This window comes from Liolophura sinensis, chromosome 5, assembly GCF_032854445.1.
Source record: "Liolophura sinensis isolate JHLJ2023 chromosome 5, CUHK_Ljap_v2, whole genome shotgun sequence".
NCBI lineage: Eukaryota > Metazoa > Mollusca > Polyplacophora > Chitonida > Chitonidae > Liolophura > Liolophura sinensis.
In genome coordinates, this window is record NC_088299.1 from 9,458,649 (window position 1) to 9,482,432 (window position 23,784).

The 23,784-nt window shown below is 38.8% G+C and overlaps 1 protein-coding gene across 1 annotated transcript in view; it reads left to right on the top strand.

Moving 5' to 3' along the window:
- Positions 1 to 23,784, top strand: part of LOC135465807 (CD109 antigen-like) — a 43,449-nt gene that overhangs the window by 12,490 nt on the left and 7,175 nt on the right. Inside the window, exons 9-31 of the mRNA XM_064743155.1 lie at positions 973 to 1,057; positions 1,662 to 1,785; positions 2,505 to 2,735; positions 3,704 to 3,889; positions 4,575 to 4,685; positions 5,609 to 5,671; positions 6,293 to 6,481; positions 7,049 to 7,198; positions 10,950 to 11,087; positions 12,033 to 12,081; positions 12,363 to 12,479; positions 13,426 to 13,537; positions 13,916 to 14,033; positions 14,798 to 14,917; positions 15,448 to 15,564; positions 17,160 to 17,294; positions 17,855 to 18,026; positions 18,512 to 18,700; positions 19,256 to 19,334; positions 19,742 to 19,916; positions 21,066 to 21,164; positions 21,855 to 22,038; positions 22,504 to 22,739. Of these exons, the coding sequence (XP_064599225.1) occupies positions 973 to 1,057; positions 1,662 to 1,785; positions 2,505 to 2,735; positions 3,704 to 3,889; positions 4,575 to 4,685; positions 5,609 to 5,671; positions 6,293 to 6,481; positions 7,049 to 7,198; positions 10,950 to 11,087; positions 12,033 to 12,081; positions 12,363 to 12,479; positions 13,426 to 13,537; positions 13,916 to 14,033; positions 14,798 to 14,917; positions 15,448 to 15,564; positions 17,160 to 17,294; positions 17,855 to 18,026; positions 18,512 to 18,700; positions 19,256 to 19,334; positions 19,742 to 19,916; positions 21,066 to 21,164; positions 21,855 to 22,038; positions 22,504 to 22,739 (3,179 nt within the window). The remainder of the gene's footprint in view (positions 1 to 972; positions 1,058 to 1,661; positions 1,786 to 2,504; positions 2,736 to 3,703; positions 3,890 to 4,574; positions 4,686 to 5,608; positions 5,672 to 6,292; positions 6,482 to 7,048; positions 7,199 to 10,949; positions 11,088 to 12,032; positions 12,082 to 12,362; positions 12,480 to 13,425; positions 13,538 to 13,915; positions 14,034 to 14,797; positions 14,918 to 15,447; positions 15,565 to 17,159; positions 17,295 to 17,854; positions 18,027 to 18,511; positions 18,701 to 19,255; positions 19,335 to 19,741; positions 19,917 to 21,065; positions 21,165 to 21,854; positions 22,039 to 22,503; positions 22,740 to 23,784) is intronic.

The following is a 23,784-nucleotide window of genomic DNA, read 5'->3' on the forward strand; positions in this document are numbered from 1 at the left end:
TGTGATAGAGATGATAGCTGCGATAGAGATGATAGCTGCGACAGAGATGATAACTGTGATAGATATGATAACTGTTATAGAAATGATAGCTGTGATAGAGATGATAGCTGTGATAGAGATAATAACTGATAGAGATGATAGGTGTGATAGAGATGATAACTGAAACAGCGCTAAAATATCTGACTGATTCAAGTTTGTTTGTTCCGACATATCTTATTTCTTTAAATTATCTTAAAACCAATACAGTAATAGTAATGATAAGTCCAATTTTGTGTTAATCAGAACAGCTTAGCAATTTTTTTCGGAAAAAGTTATGAATGAAACTAATTCCAGTTACAAACGATCACGACAACTGATTTTAACCTAGTGTATACACTGAAATATGACTTGACATATGTCGAGATAATTTTTGATTGGGTGATGTTAATACTTAAGGTATTGGTAACAGTAATACTGGTAAACATAACAGCAGTATTATAGCAGACTTTTATAGTAGTAGTGGCACTATCAGGGACAATAAAACTGGTAGTATCAGTAGCACGTGTACTGGTTGGGGGGGGGGGGGGGGGGGGGAGGGGGAAGGGGGCTGCTCCGTGGCTCAGTCAGTTAAAGCGCTAGCGCAGCGTAATGACCCAGCAGTCTCTCACCAATGCGGTCGCTGTGAGTTCATGTCCTGCTCATGCTGGCTTCCTCTCCGGCCGTACGTGAGAAGGTCAGTCAGCAACCTGCGGATGGTCGTGTGTTTCCCCCAGGCTCTGCCCGGCTTTCACCCACCATAATGCTGGTCGCCACCGTAATAAGTGAAATATTCTTGAGTACGGCGTAAAACACCAATCAAATCAAATCAAATCAAATCAAGCACATGTAATGGAATGGGTAGCAGTAGTGCTGATACAAAAGGTAGCAGTATTTATTCATGTTGTGCCGCCTTCTCTTCACGGCCTCGTTTTAATTTTTTTTTTTTGCTATCTAGGGAGCCTCGTTATGACATAAATGTTACAGTTCCGCCATACATCATGGGTGATGCGGACGGGATTCGAGGAGTTGTCAATGCCAAGTACGTGAGGACTGGATGGGTAGCATGGATTCATTATTTCCTCTATGTACCTTCAGTGATAGGTCTACAAATACCTAAGTTTTAGTACGCTAGTACTTTAGACACAGATCGATAATGCCATTTGTTAAGTATATTTTGTTTGTCTACGTGCATTTAGGGATACGTACGTGTATTACCAGAAAATATCTGATGTTATTTTTAAAAATGAACACCGGCTAAGCAGTATTTGTGTAGTATTTAGTGAGTGAAATGTTTGAACACTCTAAGTCAAGACTCAGGTAGTGAAAATGGTCAGCAGTATGCGTCCGTTATGCTAGAAAGTAAGGCCCCACAACGTGTCTAAATAAATCATGTCCAAAAAGGAAAGGTTTAATTCTCAATACCATTAACAGCTAGTGTTTTCGTGTAAACTACCATTGACATAAAACGTTGAAATTTGTTATACACGACAAGTTTCAGCTGTTTTGATCGAAAATGATGAGCTTTGCAACCGTGCTTTCATGGAATTTTGGAAACACGCAATTTCCTCCGATAAATTATTGCTCCAGGCCACACCTCTCTTATGCTTTCTTGAGCTGACTGGGTTGTCATATGTGTTTTGCAGTCACACGAGCGGCCGGCCCGTCATTGGGAATGCCACCCTCACAGTGACGATAGTACCCCCTGGCGGAGAGTATAATTGGAAAAATCCTTTCTACTTTCCCACCATCGAACGGAAGATTGAATATGTAACACTCTTTTATCACACTCATATTGTAGCTTGATATTAGGATTACCTGTAATTTTGTACGGTTTACTTGAAAAATCCAGATTCTATGAGACAGCCTGAAAGCTAGAGACCACTTGATATCCTTTGTAACACACGGCGTCGATGATTTAACATATGGAAACGTGTTGATCCTTACAGGTGGAGGAAACGCGCATGTGTTAAACCTTGATTTTGATTATATTAAAAGTTTGACTATATTCATAAATATGATTGTAATTCAGAATACAGGCGTGTGTTTGAAGGTAATTCAATAAATTTACCATGAAATAAATTATTAGAATCATGCTTATTTAGAACATTATTATGCAAATACGATTTATACCAAGGGGTTGTCATAGATACCCATCATACAAAAATATTTTAAAATACCCTTTTCTCCTGATAGAAAAAAATCGAAAAAAATATTACAGTACATTTTTGCAAATAAGTTTTGCAAATAAGTCTTTCACCTGATTGATCGTGGGTTCCCCCGGGCTCTGCCCGGTTTCCTCCCATGATAATGCTGGCCGCCGTCGTATAAGTCAAATATTCTTGAGTACGGCGTAAAACACCAATCAGGTAAATAAATATATAAATTTCATCTGATTTTGGCATCGTTTTCTTATCCTTTGACACATCTCCATACTCACATAAAACCGTAGCATTTGGATGTGAATACAGTATCTTTTCATTTCCCAGTTTGTCGGGCGCATTGACATGTACTTCAGCAGAGACGAACTTCTAGATAAAGCCAATGCTCAGTCCTTGGAAAACATGGAATTTTTCTTCAATGTGACGACGTATGACTGGTACCTTTCCTGGGAGCGCTCGGGATTTGGTAGTACCTTCTGTTACAATTCCGGCATCGTTGTCAAATGGGTCGGAGATAGAGTACGAACCTTCAAGCCTGGATCAGTCTTCGTAGCCACTGTAAGTGTAATCGTATATTGTAAGGTGAAGACAAAATTAAGCAAGGAGCATTCTTTAAAAGATTTGTGTTCATTATCGAATATTGATGAAAAAAAGCTGGCATATAGTCTTTATTTGTGTGGCGAATATACAGTTTCTGAGAAAGTCAAGCTTAGCTGTTTATGTGGATGTGATAATGTTTAGAGTATTTGTTGAGTTTATTGATTTCCAACATATACGGGGATAAGGGTGTCAGTGCCATAAAGGCCAACATGCGCGCAAGGTCAGTGTTATTTGTAATGTTTTCAAACGGGTATGATGCACGCATTTCCACGCCATTGTTATTTGACTGGTTATCATCAAATGGCTGCCACTGATTGCATTGCAATCATTGTAACTTTCTGTTTTTCAAATATTTTTTCAAATGGCTGTCATAGTAATGTCAACGCCAATAACCTGATTTCTGAATGGTTACTATACACACGCGCTACGTGTGATCTCAATAATTATTTTTTGAAATTCCAATTTATAATAAATAGATACCGTGTCATCAACATACCTTGGGGGGCTGCCGTGGGAGTTTTTTTTTTTTTTTTGTTTTTGTTTGTTTTTTGCCATTTTAACGCTTAACATTGCCACTGTTGATCATAACGTTACCAAGTAGTCATTCATGTATGTTTAAATAAGGAAATCTTGTACGCTTCGCTAATATGATATCTCGTTATCTCGATATCAGGTGGCCACCATGCACATTTAATGTTGCCAGTGTCCATCGGTTGGTTACTAGATGGTCTTGCACGTTTAATGTTTGCCAGTGTCGCTCGGCTGGCTACCAGGAGGACATCACACTCGTTTAATGTTGCCAGTGTCGCTCGTTTGGTTACCAGACGGTCACCATACACATTTAATGTTGCCAAGGTTGCTCATTTGGTTACCAGACGGCCACCATACACATTTAATGTTGCCAGTGTTGCTCGTTTGGTTACCAGGTGGCTATCATGCACGCCGACGGCACGGCTGTAAGCGACGAGACTCGTGGAATCACGGTGGTCCCGACGATTTCCACGACGGGAGAAGCCAGCGGTCGGATGGAACCAATCACCAAACTACCCATCAACGGGCTGGCTACGTTCGCCTTTGAAACATTCTTGGAAGACATGGAAGTCACATTGACAGTAAGAGCCACCATTGTTTATCTGAGTACAGCGTATCCGATTGTGACAAGTAGTGATAACTTTGGAGCTTCTGAGCAGTGAAAAGTGGTTTTGTATTTAGCAATAGCTGCAACTGAAGAATGATTGTGAGCATTGTTACACTGTAAAAACGAATCTGTTGAAGTGACAGGATACTGTGGGTGATCGCAGAATAGATTATATTATTGTTGCAAACTATTGCGACAGTCCAGTAACCTGTGGATGGTCGTGAGCTACTCGCCGGGCTCATTTTCCTCCCACCATAATGCTCGCCGCCGCCCTGTAAGGGAAATATTCTTGAGTACGGCGTAAAGCACCAATCAAATCGTATTTTTGTTAGTATAAAAGAATGCTGCAATAGCATAATCCATCCAATCATCATGCAGCAAACAACAAAATTATGTTAAATTTAACAGATTAACTTTCATAGTGCGATCGATTTGTGTATAAAGTTAACTGACTGACAGATCGACTGATTGGCCGTAAACCTGCATTATTTCTTTTAAAGCAAATAAAACTTCTCCTTTGTCTAAAATCACATTATCTGAAGTATGCATTCTGCAAAATTCACCGCAGGTGTAATCATAGAATCAACGTATCCTTCAAATTAAGTTTAAGAGGGTTTTCGTAATAGGATATCAAGCTTTGAGATACTTTGACTTTTTAGGCCACATATCAAGCAGAGATACCTACGCATCCCGTTCAGCTTAAGGCCTACAGGTACTATTCTCCCAGCCACAGTTATGTATCCGTTACAACGTCAACTAGAAATCCCAAGGTAAGTTTTAAGCAGAACCATGTAGTTTTACGTAGTTCTACGATAAAACATTTGGCACCAAGTTCGAAGGAACACCTAACTACACTAAAGTCATAATTTTGCAAATCAAGAATTAAAAGCTTAGTTTGAAATTGATCATTTATTCCACGTACTTTGAGCGGCTTATATTTTAATGGACTATTGTAGAAATATGGTGGCGAGAACAAAACCAAGAATTTGTCCTAGCATATAGTCAGAATCGTCTTTATAACAGTATCCAGTACATGATGGAGAATACAGGTTTCTAATCGTGTTATGTGTAAATGTGTTTTTCCAGAATGCAAATTCTTTTGAAAACTTGCCCAGGGGCTAATTACACAGCTATACGGCTCAGCCCCCAAAGCAATACTCAAGGTCTATTACTCTCAAAAAATTAATCTGTTAATTTTAACAGAAAGTCTATTGTCTGAATGATTCTAGAATGTATTCTGTTATTGCAACAGACTATTCTGTTAAATATAACACACATATTCTATTATTTTAACATAAAGATTCTCTTACACTAACAGGATATGTTCTTGAATATGACACAGTATTATGTTATAATAACAGAATGCATTCAAGCATCACTCAGACAACAGACTTTCTATTAACATGAACAGGTTAATTTTTTGAGTACAGGCGGAAACCCCTACTTTTAATTAATACCTGATGAAAAAATTTTTAAGCGGCCGTGTCCAGTGTATAGTTACCTGGAACACAGTTTGAAATTTCGCTTTCTTTCTGTGTGTACGTCAGTAGTACTTTTTTCACCAATCAACACTCGTATGGTGCATTTATTACAGAGAATTAGGCTGAAATATTGTCGAAGTGTCACTCATTCATTCATCCTTTCACTCAGTACTAGGGCAGTATATGTGTACTGATATATATATTCTCAACAGGTCAACCAGTACATCATTTTCCACGTGAAAAGCAGTATCTACGTCCCGAAGATTTACTATCAGGTAAGGAACGACATGGGGACAATGCATGTTTGACGATTACAGATTTTCTCATACATTGCCATGTTAATAATGTCATAGATATTTTAATGTAAAGTATGTAATGTCCTAAATACCTCACAAAGTTAGTAAATTTTGTGGAAATATTTTGGGGTTGCAGAATAGGATAGACAATTTAGCTTTTTCATTTTAACAAATACTGTCTGAAAAGTTTTGTATGAGCATGCATGAATAAAATACACATACAGGTAGGCGGTTTAATGAACATTATTATAATATATTATGAATGTGATCTGTTTTAATTTCTTTTTTGCATGTGAAGCAAATACATGTGATGGATCTTTGAATTTTAGGAGCTATTCATTAACTTTATTCCGAACACTGAATTTGAAATGTATTGCTCAAATGTTAATTTCCCAAAAATACTGTTTAAATTGGCATTACGTTTTTTCTAATGGATTTTTTTTGTGGATTGGGTTATATTAAAGTTTCATTCATTTCACAAGATACTTTCTTGCTGAATACTACTTTTGAAACCTGTTTTGAAGTGCTAGAATTTTGTAAGGTTAATCTATTTTGTACAACTTTTCCCTCCTATCCCCCCCCCCCCCGACACACACACAGATTGTCTCCCAGGGAAACATTCTCATCGGTGACGAGCTGGAGATGATTTCCCGCCAAAAGACATTCTCCATCGCACTGTCACGTGATATGGTACCAAGTGCCCGGATTATCGTCTTCTACATCCGTCAACCGGAGGAGATCGTGGTCGACGCTCTCAACTTCTTTGTAAATGGCACGCGATTGAACCCTGTAAGTGGTGCCATTCTTTCGCTGGGTATTTTATTCTTGCAATTGTGGGCATGAATTACAGTCAGATAAATGAAAGATACTTAAGTACGGATGTAAAAATGAAACAAATAAAAAAAGTAGCAGTAGTAAAAAAAATAGTAGTATGAAAAAATATATATAGATACTCAAATACATGTCATGTGATATAAGTTAGTCTTTTAATAAGAGATCTTTCCACCCTCATTGTAATTATTTATTTGTTTATGTATATTTTATGTGTTTTGGTATTTTATACCATACTCAAGAATATTTCACTTATACGACGGCGGCCAGCATTATGGTGGGAAAAAAACGGGTAAAGCCCAGTGGAAACCCACGACCATCCGCACGTTGTTGACATACCCTTCCCACGTACAGGCGGAGAGGCTGCCAGAATCGGCCACGGAGGCTACGCTCCATTCTATGGATAAGCAATTAAAACGGTCTATTTTACCTGTGGTTAATCAGTTCTCTGGACAGAAGACAACAGTATACATATAACTAGGTTTGTCACCTGTAATCAAGCTTCCATCTCTTACTTGCCTACAGGTAGCGGTGAGGTTCAATCGTGGTAAGGATTTCACCCGCCACACCGTCGAAGTTAACGCCTTCTCCGATCCGGGCTCATTTGCAGCTTTCTCCGCACTACCGTATGATCTGTATGTCAGAGGACTAAATGACGGCATCAGCGAAAACTTGGTGAGTGAGTGCAGTCCAATTGAAAATGGAAATTTTCAGTGAGTGCAAAAAGTAATATGCATATGATGTGCCCATGTTAACAGAATGGTTCGTAGTCTCTGGATTGATGACGAAAGGCACATGCAGGCCGTTGACGGGTATTTTATGTACAAGTCTGAAAGGGATGAGGTGCAGGGCGCGATTAACGCACAGTGGAGATAAGACATCCTGGTTTAAAGCCTAATGCTATTATCAGACTTGAGCGAAAACATCCAGGCTACGTGTACCTCAAATCCAGCTGGGTTTAGGATTACGTATTTTGCACAACAGCGTCGTCGACGATTTCTGCATAACAATTCTGTTAAAAGATAGGGGCCTACTAGTAAAGTTATCCATAAACAGCCTAAGTAATTATATTTTCTGTAAAAATTAAATGTAAAATAAATAAAATATAGCTGCCAAAGCAGCGATTCCGGGGTTCAAGCCTGCATTGCCGGCGTATGTGGTGTCACTTCCGGTTACCTTAATGGTGTCCATGTATAGGTAAACTTAAACTTAATTAGAAAGCCTACATTCTTCGTAGTCATTAGTGCATTATAAGTACACATTGTATCATATGTATGAAGATGTGCCAAACGGAGTAAATCGACCTTTGGGCAATATTTGAAGGGGTGCATGTCTCCTCTGTTTTTAACACAGCTCAAGACTTCCAGCATACATAGATTACATACATAGCGCTTTGCACGCAGCTTTACAACTGTAACAGATTTCTGTAACTTGACAGCTGAATCTGGTGGAAATTGCGTTATTTCTTTTGAGAAGTTTTTAAGCACTGCAACTCCCGCATTTACTAAGACACTTCAACGATTTTCCACACACTTGCAGTACACATATAGCCCTTTCCACTCAGCCATTTTCAGCTTTACAGCTGTAGCGTCATGTGACCTCCAAATATGGGGGGGAAATTCCACTTTTTCGGACTTTAATCGCAATTCACGACAAAGCTGTGCGTCAGAGAAAAGAAAAAGACCAGATTCGTGATCAGTACAAACTGCTCCAAGGAGCGTACTCATAACAATTAAATTAAGACAATTTTAATCACGTGACAGTTTCGCTAAGCTGGGATCGACCTCTGACATGGGTGACTGGCGTGAACGATGCAAGCCCGGTGCGATCTGCCCAATGTCAATTTCCCAAAGTCAGTCACCTTCAAATCTCCGAAATCGAACACCTGGACCAGCGCACATGTAGATACATATATCTATTAAACACCAGGGCTTGGTTAGCGTACAGTAAAGAAGACAAAGTTTGCGCAAAACAAAAAAGCAAAACTTTTAGAAATACGTGCACAACATACACTAACTGGCCATGCAAAAAGTTTAGGTGTACATGTATTGGGGGTGGGGGGTGGTGTTATGTTGGGAAGCAATGGCATAAGGTGAGCCATCTGCAGAGCAAACCAGATAATTAAGAGAACATATACATGATACATATTCTTCATAGCCATATATTGTATTACACTATACAGCATGTGTATGTAATTGTGCCAAATGTGGTAAATCTGTCTTTGGACATTATTCAAAAGCATGCATGTCTTGTTTTTGACACAGGTCAAAGATCCTCACCTTACATAGAGTACATGCATAGTCATTTATACACAGCCATATTCAGCTTCACAGCTGTGACAGTTTTCTGTCACCTGACCTGCAAAAATGGGGAAAATTTCGCTTTTTCGCGTTTTGATCGCAATTTGCGGAACAAAAAATAAGACCGGATTCGTAATGATGACGTCAAACTACGTCAGGTAACTTGTAAAGAATATTCAAATTCAAATTTTTCGTCTTCCCATGACGTCACATCATATGTATCAGTCAAAACCTAATTTGCATACATATTGCATCCTTTTCCTGTCCAAATAGCCGTCATGGAATGCTTAATATGTGTGCTAAACTTTAAGTCAATCGGACAATGCGTTTTGGAAAAAAATGCTGTAAAATGTTTTCTCTTCAACCCAAAATGCTCGTCAGATCACGGGACTCAGGCCACCCAACTTTTACTCGTAAGAGCACATCCCCGGATCTATAACATACGTAAGTTTCACGCATTTTTGTGGAGACGTCTTAGCTGTAGAAGTTTTTCAATTTTGAAAAATGAAAAACTGGCGATTTTTGGGGGGCACGTACTACTTCCGGTTTGCTGACGTCACTTACCGCTGTGTAAAAGCTGTATGCTTTTTGGGGGGTGGATGTTAAGCCTTAAGACTGCATCTCTAGCTTCATTGGTTAAGGAGATATACCACTTCCGGTTTTGATGACGTCACATCCAGTTTTAGAAAAAATGCATTTTCGGATTCAGCGTCTAAAACTGCATCAGATAAAACAGTTTCCGACGTTAAAATTCTTAACAGGTTAGAAAATATGTTCAAAAAGCCAGTTTTTTTCGTCAGATGATAATTTCACCCACAGCAAGCTTCTACAATTTTCAGCGCAGAAAGTTTCCATAATCACCCTGAATGTACCTAGGCCTTGTGAAACTGCAGTTTGAGTCGTTCCGTAGAAGAAGATGGTTAAAGACAAAATCCAATATGACAGCCAAGTCATGTGATCCAAGAGTTTCCAAAAGCTTAGGTGCAAAACTTCAGGTCTGTAGCTCAAAAATACTGAAATTTCACAGCTGTGCGACTTGCGTTTGTTTCTAAAAACGCGGGACAAATTTGTGGAGAATAATAATAATAGTCCTAATGAAAATAATAGGCTGAATGGCTCGAACCCCCTAATAAATAAATAAATAGATAAATAAATAAATAATTAAAAAATAAATAAAAAATAAATAAATAAATAAATAAACACAGGGCTCAGTGGTTATAAACACTGGCGTGCATGTCGTCTACACAAAATAATCTTCGATCAGTTCTGATTCTGGTCCAGACTACTCTAGTTCTGTGAGGATATTGCACAGTGAAGGTTGAATATCATAAATACTGTTTTCGTGAAGGTTAGAAATGATAACTGGATTGCACAGTGAAGGTTGAATGCCATGAATAGTGTTCTTGTGAAAGGTAGAAATGATAACTGTTATCATTTCTACCTTTCACGACAACAATATTTATGACATTCAACCTTCACTGAGCAATAATCTGTTTATTATTTATATCCTGACATTTTCTCTACATTTATATAAATGAGTATCAGTTTATCTGTTGCATCCGTGAAAAAAATAAAAAAGCATACGCGCTGCAATTTCGTTCACGTCCGCACTCACAAAACCTTTTTACAGTTTTAAACGCATTCTGTAAGTAATTATACATTCTACAAAGGTGTTTAATGCTAATGCAACACAGGTATTTACGTAAATTAAGCACATGAAGAATTTCTACCTCTTTTTTTTGGCGAATTATGTATTGCGCGGAAGTGCACGGCCTTGTGATGCTATCCACGAAGATTTCACGGTGACTGCATGAAGTGACACAATGGATGTAGCAGACGGCATGCAAAAAGTAGTTCCAGCAAGGTCAACTGATGTATAAATAATAAATTTATTTATTTGATTTATGTTTTACGCCTTACTCAAGAATATTTCACGTATACGACGCCTGCCAGCATTATAGTGGGAAGAACCCGGCGTGCAAAGCCCGGGGGAAAGCCACGACCATCTGCTGGCAGACTTTCCCACGAACAGGTATTTGTTTAATGTGTAACCAGGCATTTCTTTGGCGTAAGGCGTATGATTCCCATAGCGGAGTTACTGTACTATAATTCTGCCTCTGCTACAGGTGATAGACGAACTGCTGACGTACGATATGCCTGCCAACGGGAGTTACCTGCACAAATGGCGTATAAATGAGAACGAGTATCAGTATAAGTTCTACTCTTCAAACGGGTATGGCATTGATGCCAATCGTACGTTTTGGGTGAGTATATCAAGGGCAAACAAAGCTTTTTCTCCATAAACAGTTTTTCAATGTAAACTGCCAATTACACACGGCGTTATCATTGCGAATTTCAATATGGCCTCTCCTTCCAGCTTGTGATGTTTCTATTGCTTGTAGGGCCAAGCTCACACTATAAGCTCGTAAGTCTGTTTCGGCAGGATTACCCTTTTTTCCTTGAGCACGACTTGCAAGTCTTTAAGTTACTAAGGAGAAAATTCGTCAGTAACTGTTGTTTTATTTGGATCAATTTCTCACTTATACCATGATCGCTATAGTATAAGTGAGAAATTGATGACTATGAATAATAATTGAATCCAACCAAATTAATCTGAATCTCAAAACCATCACAATGCTGAAAATGATTAATCACACAACACAAAACGCTGCACACGACCTGTATACATTTTATTTATTTGACTGGTGTTGAACGGTATACTCTAGAATATTTTGATCATGTGATGGCAGTCATTTTTATGGGTGAAAGAAACCGAGTGCCCGATGTAAACCATCGATTGGCAATCTACTTACGAACTTGATCGCATGTGACGATTTACCAGTGGGCTCAGCTAACTGGTAAACGCCTGGTTTGCTAAGCGTTGTATTCGTTGTTGAAGATAGCGGTCAACAAATAAATAATATACTGGGCTGCCTTGTGTCTAGATAATGTGACTTGGATAACTGGGCTTCACATATTGCCGCTAAGCGTTATGATGTGAGAACGAGACATAGCCTAAATAGCCATCATCTCCAAATTAACAAACCGTATAACGTCCTTCTCCATACAACCGCTTGTTCAAATGTAGCTAATATAATATCTTTTATTTCAACTCTCATCGTTTTGAAACTGGGCATTTTGAGGAACGACGATGTAGAATTCCTATTTTTCAGGCTGAAGGTTTGACTGTTTTCATCTTCCTCTTTCAGCACGCTGGTCTGACTGTTCTCACAGACGCCGACGTAACGACTCTTGGCAGTAAGTTTTGTTGTGTCTAACGGGAGTTCGCTCCCCCTTACCTGCCGATTTGTCCGCATTTTCTTCAAGATAAATATCTTTTGCAGACAGAATTTCCACATGCATAGCGTTCATGAATGACTAATTGTTTTTGCATAATTCTTCTTTGTTATTGTGTTTCAGGATTATGAATACACTTTTAGCTTGAAAAGGAAAAAATACTTCGATAGGCTATACATAACACCAGTTAATACGTTTTTTGGTTTCTTTGCTTATTTTATTTTCATATTTTTGTTTTTAAGTTTCTTGTGAAGAGACCGGTCAATTCACATGTTTTGACGGTCAGAGCTGTTACTCGAATGACACTCGCTGTAATGGTGTCTACGATTGTCCGAATGACTGGGGTGACGAGCAGGGTTGTAAGTATAATAGTATCGGTGGTCGAGAGATCAAATCCCGTACATTGCAATTATGCAACCTGCAGATATTCACTACCCCTTGAAATTTAGTATATAGATGTAAAGAGAAATTAATTAAAACATAATAATTGTTTTGAAAACAACGTGATTTTCCTAAAGAGAATATGACTTTTACAGTGTTGCCTTTTACCACAACGACCGATTTTCTCTCGGGATGTTTTATTTGAAGGGCTTCTGCTAAATGCTACTTGACAATATCTTTTTAATATATTTTAAAACCTTTTTTGTTTCTGCATGCACTTTCAGTATGACTTTGCCTTGACCTTAGTATATAAAATATCGAAATTAGCCTTTGCGTTAAAGACGTTGTTGTCTGTTCTAAGAAAAAAAATTCTCTCAAACCATATGAAGCTTTATGCTATTTGGACATAACGCCATCTGGGATTAAAAATTAATTATCTAGCATTTTAATCAGATTCTCTGTGCCCAGAGTCTGGTCGAAGGCAATTTTTGTCGCTCCACCAAAATTAAACGGCATTTACGCAGATTTCGACACAACTGTTATACAACTGGGTTATTACATAAATAGTTAATCATTATAGAAACACCTGATTCAATGCAAATGATGGCAGATACTATTTAAAATTTCACTAAGCTTCAGTAAACCAGTGGTTAGCGTGCTAGCGCACCATAATTACCCAGGAGCCACTCACCAATGTTATCGCTGTGAGTTCAAATCCAGCCCATCCTGATTTTCCCTGCAAGCAGGTAAGGGATGGTCTGCCAGGAAACTGCGGATGGTCGTGGGTCTTGAGGACGTCGTAAAACTGCAATCAAATAAATATATAAATTTAATCTCTGATATGCTTATATGTATATTTAAGGAGTTGTTTTCTGCTTTTTTTTCTTTTTTTTTTTTTTTGTTTTTGTTTGTTTTGGCCTTCAGGTACTTATGATGACAAAAGTACGCATAATCCGCGAAGGCCATTGGACAGAATTAGTCACGTGATGAGGTTTTACGATGACAGCAGCTGGATATGGAGGGAGAAGTTTGTGAAGTATGAAATCCCAAACTTATAAGGAGAACAATATTTGACTGACGAAATGGCTTCTCAATTTTTTAAGACTTCTTTTGGATGTAGCCTGTATGAAAACAATTACTCTGCCTGTTAAAGATTTCAACTTAATCATAAGATTGGATGTCTATTGTACATTAGTCTTCTAGCTCTCCCACTGGATGACACTACAAGTATGTTTGCTTAGGAAGGTGAAGTAGCTCCCTTCAGCAAAGCAGCAAAAGAGTACCTAAAATAAAACCCTTAAATCCTTACTTTATTAGTCGATGACTTAAGCCACAGTCAAGTTAGATCATTTTTATGAATTTACCCTCAAGTTTTTCGCATAATACCATTCGATACTGCTTTCTTTGGTTTTAGGCCAGACGGGCGGATTGATTTCCGCGTGAACGTCCCGCGCTACCCTTTGACCTGGGTGGTGAACGGGTTCTCCAGCAGTCAAAACAAGGGTTTGGGAATTCTTGAACGTCCTGTCAGGGTGAGGCAAATCATAAAGACAGATACACGTGTGTTACGTGTATTGCAGCAAGCTATAAAAAATGATAAAACGATGAAAAACAATAGAATGAGCCTAGGTAGAAAAAAAAAACAAAATTGTTTGATAAACAATGCATATTTACTTTAAACATACCCAGACAAAAACTATTTTTATACATAAGACTTACTTACGTGATCTAATTCTGACATATACCTTGCTTAACAGCCACCATTCAGCCAATCTTACTAGCCCACCTAAATAATTGACAAGCTGGACAGCCGCTGTTTAGCCAATCTTACTAGCGCACCAAAATAATAGACAAACTGAACAGCCGCTGTTCAGCCAATCTTACTAGCTCACCAGGATGACTGGCAAGCTGGACTGCTGCTGGTTCAGCCAATCTTACTAGCGCACCAAAATAATTCACAAGCCGGACTGCTGCTAGCTCAGCCAATCTTATTAGCGTACCCACATAACTGACAAGCTGGACTGCTGCTAGCTAAGCCAATCTTACTAGCCCACCGAGATGATTGGCAAGCTGGACTGCTGCTAGCTCAGTCAATCTTACTAGCGTACCTAGATAACTGACAAGCTGGACTGCTGCCAGTTCTGCCAATCTTACTCCTGCTTTGCTGCAGAACTGACATCATGTGTAAATCAAGGATAATTAATTTTGCCCATAATAAACGAATAAGTGTATTTTATAGTTCATACGCTGACGAATAACTTGTGAACTGAACTTTTTTCTTCTACACGATGTTCAGTTCGATGCAACCCGGTTGATGTACATTCAAGTAGAGGCCCCCATATACGTAGTCCGTGGAGAGCAAGTCGGATTCAGGGTGACCGTTTTTAACTACTGGTATACAGACGACTACTTGGAGGTAAGGGGTGGAAATAAGGGGCCGGGGTGTCTGTCTAATAGTATGCTGTAAGCAGGTGAGGGGGTCATTTTCACAAAAGAATGACACAAAGCTGGGAAAAAAAAAACAGTATATTAACTGATGCGTCTTGTACCCGGGGAAACACTGAAAAGTACTTTGAATTGGTTTACGCAGTCGTTGTTGAGAGGCCACCGTGGCCTTGTGATTAGCGTATTAGCGCAGTATAATGGCCTAAGAGCCTCTCACCAGTGTGAGTTCGCTTAGCTCATGATGGCTTCCTCACTTGTCATATGTGGGAAGGTCTGACAGCAGCGAGCAGATTGTCGCGGATTTCCTCCGAGTTCTGCCTTGATCTTCCCACCACAACACTGGCTAGCGTCGTATAAGTGAAATGTTATTGACTGGGGTGTAAAACTTAATCAAACAAATAAATAAATAAATACATTTTATGTTGTTCAAAACTTTTGACACTTTGTGTTTAATTGTTCATATCTTTTTTCGTTTCATGAGAATTTTGTCTGATATTTTAGGTTTTGGTAAAAGTACACGGCTCTCCGAATTACAAGTTTGTTCACGTGCAGCCGTTTGGTATTGTCGATTTCTACGATCCTCTGACCACTGGGGGAGATCACGAGACCATTGTCTTTGTGAGTATCAACTTCTGTGCATGAGTAACCTGGTTTCATATTAAAGATAATTTTCATCTTTTTTTCACAAAAACAGATTTTGTGAACAGTACATTATTTTTATTTGATCGCTTCTTTTTTACCCCACACTCAAGCATTTTTCACTAGCTGAAAAAATCAGAATGTCCGGGGTAAACCACCGACCTTTGGCAAGTTACTGACTAGCTATCCGACGTGTAATGCACAGGTGTGCACATCATATGAGTGAAAGACAAATGATCTTCAAACAAAGGCTGGGAAAACGGTCCCTGTGTAATAAATTGTCACCATGGCCTCATGAACATTGGGACAGGGCGAATGCAAAAATATCCTGTGTAAAGCGATCATTGAACCCGTTCATCTTGTGTCCTAGCGGTTGAAAGGCAAGATTCTTAATTGGTTCAATATGTTACAAGTTCCACTGATTGAATAAACGAATTACATCGCATGGAGTGTGTTTGGCTTCAAAATCAATACGTACACAGCGAAAACACTGATGGTACATTTCGATGGTCTACATTGCGTGCACAATAAAGCGTTTGTACAATGCTGATAAATGATCGTATTGCGGTACAATTGCGCCTTACAGAACTTTCAACAACGTTCTACAGTATTATCACAAGAAAAGAGATGTGTTTCAGCAGGGAATGGGTCCATTCAGCACATATCAAAATCTCTTTGGAGTTGTGACTTTGTGAAAATTTGATTAGTAGTGGATGTACGAAAAAAAGGTCGTCATACAAACTGAATCTAGGCGTCAAAACATTCGTATAACTGCTGCAAGACAAAGATGAGCGTTCCAGGTCGCAATAATCTCAAGGCCAGTACCCCAAAAAACGTTCAACACCAAGCACCAAAGAACTAAGAAGGTATATAAAGAAAGAAATTAGCACCGATTTATGCAGTCAGCAGCTTTCAATGATGTTGGAAGGACACACGGAATGTTCTTGGCGAACGGATGAACTCAGTACCTAAATCTTGCAACATGTTAGTTGTGATTAAGCGCTTTGATTGCAACTGTTCATATATACAACGTGGCTTTAATAATTCAACACGACGAATATGTCCCCACCCCCGCCCGTTTAGGCGGAACTATACACAGTTATGAAGCAGAGATTCTGGAAACTCTGTCCATAATTACATACAAGAAATTATAGCCATTGTAAAACTTTAAAAAATGTGAGTGAATAACATGTACCCACCAGGTTTTGCAGTAGCAGTACTTGTCACGTTGGTTGAAATCGTTTGGTGTGAGGGTTACAACTTGCTTATGTTTTGGATTTACCGTACCCGATGGGGTTAGCTCGCCTACGCGGCGCAGTGACCCAGGAACCTCTCACAAATGAGGTTGCTATGAGTTCAAGTTTAGCTCACGATGGCTTTCTCTCCGGCCGTACGTGGGAAAGTCTGGTAGCACCCTCCAGGTGGTCGTAGGTTTTCCCAAGACTCCGGTTTCCTCCCACCATAATGCTGGCCGCTGTCGTATAAGTGAAATACTCTTGGTGCGACGTAAAACACCAAGCAAATAAATAAATACTAACAGGCTGACTTACTTGTTTATGGCTGTCTATTACTAGTTGGAGCCGGGAGAGTCCAAGGACATTTACATGCCCGTGGTGCCAGTCAGGTGGGAGAATGAGCACGTGGACGTGACCATTAGCGCCACATGTTACTTGGCCAGCGATGTCGTCACCAAAAGACTCCATGTACAGGTAAGAATAACTGGTAAAAAATTTATATTATGAATCATTCCAACTAAAACCAGAACTTAAAACAGAATTTAATAAATACAACGCAGACATACCGGCGGAAATCTATAACCAGTCAAGTGGAACATTGATTCCTATTTTGGGCTACATGTGACTCGATCATTGCATAGCGTTTTTTAAATATTTTTTTGTCTGTTTGAATACAAGATCTCTTCTCCTTCTGTCTGATATAAGATAAGATCATTTATTATTGTATTCGTTGTTGCAATACGATTGTATTACTAACTGTTTGTTCTTATTTAGCTGCTATAGTATGATGGTATTACTAACTGTTCTTATTTTGTGGTTACAGTATGATGATATTACTAACTGTTTGTTCTGATTTTGTTGTTACGGTATGTTTGTATTGCTAGCTGTTCTTATATTGTTGTTACAGTATTATGGTATTACTAACTGTTTCTCCTAATTTTTTGTTACAGTATGACGGTATTACTGTTTGTTCTTATTTTGTTGTTACAGAATGACGGTATTACTAATTGTTTGTTCTTATTTTGTTGTTACAGTATGATGGTATTACTAACTACTATAGTACACCATACCTCGTGGACCTGATCACCAAAAGCTCTGTTGTCATACCTGACCTCAAAGTCAACGTCCCACAAAGCTTCATTCTTCCTGAACAACGAGAACACGAATATGTGCCAGGGTCGCCTAAGGCTATTGTATCGGTCTTTGGTAAGGATGAATCTCATATTTACCTCCACCAAGGAGATCATATTTTTACCGACGTTGATGTGTTTGTTTGTTTGTCAACAACTTTGAATTAAAAATTTGAATTAAATTTTGGGCATAAACTTTCAGGTAGGAATCGATCCGTTAAAATCTTAAACCAGGATTTTATTTACTGACTCTTCACAACTGACAGTTAGGTCACAACTGCATGTGTTTTTTTCCTTTGCCTTGTAATATTACCTAGCAGAGTCTTAATGGTCAATCTTGATGAACTGGTCAAAACGGTGTTCACCATTTAGTTACATGTGGCAGAGGTGTGCGCTCTTAGATGGAGTGTCTTCTAGTTACTACAGTTATTTACAATATATTAGACGCCACTGGTCTAGAACTTTTCAAAATAGTATACGTAACTGATCATATGAATTACATACCTGATAATTCACTGTCGCCCGCTTTTAATCTGATCAAAATGTGAACTGATTTTTCAGGAGACGTTGTTATTCCTGGGTTTTTTGAAGAATATCCCACTGCAGAAGACATTTTACGTCGTCCGTATGGCTCTGCGGAACAGAACATGTTTAATTTCGCCTACAATCTTCTGACACTAAAATTCAAAAAGAACTCCAAACAGCTGTCAGACCCTGTCTTGATGCGAACCTTGGAATACATGAATGTCGGTATGAACAAGTATTTAAGTTTCGTCAAAGCGCTGGTATAACTTGCGTAGATGACACGTCATTTGTAGATAACAAACTCTTCCAATTATTGCAGACCACTACATTACAGTTTATTTAATGTAATGGTTTGAAGTTAACATCGGCACTTCACCAGTAATAACTGAAAGAATTTGTGTCATATTAAGATTACTTATGAACAGAGGCGTGGAAACACACATTCGTATACCTGCAGCCGTCAGTTATGATGGCCGTTCCGAGTGTGAAATCACCCGATTAAATTTCCAAAACATATTCAACTACTAAAAACCTAAGAAAGTATACAGACTCAAAAATTGCAGAAAAGAGAAACAATCGTCCGTTTCCAATGATATGAAATACATTCACATTTCTGTGGCCGTAAACAGTTGGACTGTTTAGTGTGCAGGCACTTGTATTTCATGTAGAAGTATTTTTGCTTTGAATACTTTGCTCCTTATGACACCGATGATGATCAAGATCGCTATCCCACAATGTATTGTAAATACTTTCAGTTTAATTTTTGATGTCTGTTTTCAGGTTTACAGAGACAGTTGAGCTACATGACCCCAGAAGGAGGCGTCAAGATGTTTCGTGACGACACAGAGGCTAGTACATGGTGGGTTTGGCAGCATACAAATTTCTAAGGGTTTGTCATAAAGTGGGCTTATCTAACTATATGGTTAAACAAGGCTTCTGGAGATATTTGAAATCCTTCATTATAGCTTGTAAACAGGTTTAAAATTTACATAAAGGTCCTTTTTGACATCTTTATTTACGGACTGAAGGCCAAGAAGCCGACCGTCAAATTCCGCGAAAATATCATATAGAGGTATCAATTTCTTCTTGACTTTTTTTTCGGAGTGTTATGCTATGTCTAGTCACATATCACTTCCACGGAACCTTTGAGGGCCTGGAATCTCTGCCCCTTGTTAAGAACCTGTATGGAGTCAATTCAAGGAAGTCATTTCTGACTTAAGTCATTTAAAACCTCTTCACAATGCCTAGTTTTTCTGCTCCTTTCAGGTTAACAGCTTTTGTGGTGAAGACTCTTGACGAAGCCCGATTTGCAGAATGGGAACAGACGCTGTTCATCCCTGCTGATCTTATCAACTCGCTGGTAATATGGTTGTGTAACAAACAAAACGACACGGGGGCGTTCCACGAGGCGAAAGGCTCACCTGTGTATGACCGCAAAATGGTAAAGTTTTAATGCAAAGTTATGAATAAATGTATGTAATGAGAGTAAACTTGGCTCAGTATATAGTGTGGTAACTGTTTAAAGAGGCTGCTAGTGCATTAGAGATTTGCGACAAAATGCCAACCAAATCAAATTTCCTGTATTTTCCGAGAAAATATCAGACACTTGCCTGTACATTTGGCTTATAGTCTTTATATTGCGACCCGCTTTATAATTTTTTGGAACTTTTTTATCGATTTTGAGCGGTATTGCACATGCACAGACGCTAATTGAGCTATTCTAATATAATTGCAAAACTTCGATTTCATATGCTCTGATCGATTTTTTGCCAACAATCAGCGATATAATGTAGTAAAAGACTTACAGAAGCACAGAGAGTAACACCAGACGACATTGTGATAATTGGCAATTGGTCAAATAGACACTTTCTTGTAGTGTATACATATATATATAGCTTAGCTCTTGTGTGAATTGGCAACTAGTTCAAGTCCAGCTCATGCCGACTTCCTCTCCGGCCGTACGTCGGAAGGTCTGACAGCAACCTGCGGATGATCGTGGGATTCCCCCGGGCTCTGCCCGGTTTACTCAAACCATAATGCTGGCCGTCGTCGTATAAGTGAAATATTCTTGAGTACGGCACAAAACACCAATCAAATAAATCAAATAAATAAGAACTGGCAAGTACATGTATATGTTGGTATGGCTATATTGTTTCCAACGCTTGAGTAAAATACATACGATGAAATGTTTCACAGGGATGAAAGAGATTCCCAAAACGCGTCACAAAAAAGTCCAAGAAAGTGTATATTTGTTAAGAGACTATCCAGTATAGGCTATAATTAGTCTTGTACCTAAAGTAGACAGTCCACTGTGGTTTTCAGCCGTTGACTATTTTGCACTTCGAGACGCTAGAGGGCGTATATGTTGCGACTTTTTAGGTATTTACGTAAACAGTTAACTGCTGTAAATTGACAAGAGGTCGGTTTTCACCGAATAGGTGTGACCATTTGCCAACAACCACACTCTCCATCAGATGATTTATTGCTTACCCAAACTTTAAACCATAAATTAGCAACACCATTTACTCATGTTATATACATACTGTGACACTCTATATATGTTGCTCTCTTTCCCGCTCTACCCTTGAAGGCCAGTATCAATGAGCAAACCATCGAGTTGTACAACGACCCAATCCCGCTCACAGCCTATGTGCTCATTGCCCTACAGAAAGTCACGGGGGCGTCAAAGGTAAGGGCTACATGTGTTTATTTATTTATTTATGTAAAAATGCTGATTGCATTAATGGTACGAAATTGTCACTGATTTATTAATGATAAATCTTCAGTCCACAGATGTAGTAACCTGATGAGTACTGTATAATGTTAATTTAACCAAAATCCTGAAGTGGATTTTGTAATGATGTATGACTGCCGTTGTTTCTATAATTGTGACATATCAGTATAAATAAATTCGCAAATGATACTTCATCTTATTTATTGTTCACTTAATTGTTTGTCTCTAATTAATCTTTTAATCTATCTTAATATAACTGATTATAAGGTATGCTTCTGGTAATAATACTTCGATACCACAAGAGAACCTCCCTGGCTCAATTGCCCAGAAGCCTCTCACCAATGCGCTCAATGTGGGTTCGCCCAGCCCAAGCTGGTTTCCTCTCCAACCGAGTGCGGGAAGGTCTGTCAGCAACCTGTGGATGGTAGTGGATTTCCCTCGGGGCTCTGCCTTGTTTCCTCCCACCATAATGCTGGCCGCCGTCGTATAAGTGAAATATTCTTCAGTACGGCGTAAAACACCAATCAAAATCAATAAATCAATACCACTAATTGTACTATTAATGCATTTGTATCACCGCTTTCATGTTACACGTTCTATTACCGTTATTATTTCTCCAAGACAATCACATTTCTAATTCTTTAGTCGGCACAGACATGCAGTGAGACTTCTCGGAGGAGGGCGGCGACCTACCTTAGGAATCAGGTGCTTAATATAGATGTGGCTAACGACGTATTCCATCTGGCCATCACAACTTACGCTCTTTCTTTGACCGAAGAGGAGAGTCGCACCGCATACGATATATTGTACAAACGCGGAACGACCCAAGGTAAAAAAAATATTTTTAATACAGCGAGGAAGATTTGAGGAAAGGAATAACCGTAATCTGCTGTTCAAGCCTAGAAAGCTAATAATCTGCTGTACATAAAGAGAAGGACTGCAGATAAGAATAAGTACGATCTTCTATGCACATGGATTATTACTCGAGGTAAGAAATAACAAAGATTTGTTGACGTAAGCATCCTGATAATGATTCAGGCATCAAATAACAACCATCTGCTCTACAAACAGAAAAGGAATTTTGGGTAAGGTCTTGAATTGAGGAATGCTCAGTTCAGGAAATCGAACACGATTAGGATATAATTCGATTAATTATATAGTACACAATATTTTGCGCATATACCAATTAAATAGGCAATATGATTAAGCGTTACTTCCTGTTCCTAAGAAAGCTAAATGACAAACTGACATACCACCAATTTTCTGCACCTTGAATTGCACTTCTTGTTTACAGAAAAACAGTTATACTGGGCGGACAGGTTTGTGCCGTCTAACCCCTCCAGGATACAGAGTGCTCTTCCGTTAATGCTTCCACGCTTTGAGCTACAGAATGATGCATATTCTGTACACAGCACTGCATACGCCCTGATGTCCCTAATCAGGCACGGGGGACTAAGATATGACCTCATGTCTACCGTGACGTGGTTGAACAACATGAGAAACTTCATTGGAGGATTTGCATCAACACAAGTAAGTTGGAAAGACTACGGTGTGGATGGATGCTGAAACACCCCATAGCAATGCTTTACAATTGCTACCACGGAATATATTCACTGTTTGCTGCCAATAATAACACTAATATTGACTGAAGAGAAAGAAGAGAGAGTGTGTCATTTTTTCTTTCTTCTCTGATGTTAGAACTGGATTCTTATGCTTGTGGTTACAAGAAAAGCGATGCATCAACATAGCTTTGGCGAGGGACCTGACGAAGGATCTTGGTGCTTCCACCTTTAACTCATGAATAGGACATAAACCCATGCAATAAGAAATCAATAAAACAAACAGTTTAACGACAAAATGAATGAAGCTAATGAATTGTATGCCAGGACAATATCTGAGCACTTACAAATAACCCCACGTGCGTGTATGTAAGGAACACGTATATGTTTATACTTTACAGAGTTCTGAAATATAAACACGTGTATGTTTATGTTAATCATTAGAGTTTTGAAATACCTCGTGTTCGCTTTTTTCTATGATTAGAGCGCAGACAGCAATGTGTATGTTTTACTTAATAGTCTGGAACGCTGAAATACAGCCTCAATATGCTTAGTTCTGTTAATAATTTTGAGCTTGAACGCCTCAACACGCTTAATTCTGTTAATAATTTTGAGCTTGAACGCCACAACACGCTTAATTCTGTTAATAATTTTGAGCTTATACGCCTCAACATGCTTAATTCTGTTAATAATTTTCAGCTTATACGCCTAAACATGCTTAATTCTGTTAATAATTTTCAGCTTGAACAGCGCTGCGTGCATTGTAGGTAAACTATAATTCGGATAATGAAACAGAGCACAATGAATCCTTTCTATTTACGTCACAGGTATACCCAGTGAATTTCGAGAAGTGTTTACAATATAATTTTGTACACTCTGAAAAAAACAAAAACGAGGTCCGAAACCAACATTTCAGAACACGTTTGAGTGTAAGTTCACAACCGGAAACATTTGCAGTGAGAAATTTCCCATGTTTTTTCTGTGTGTGTTTTTTTTTCGGATTTGAGACTTCAGTG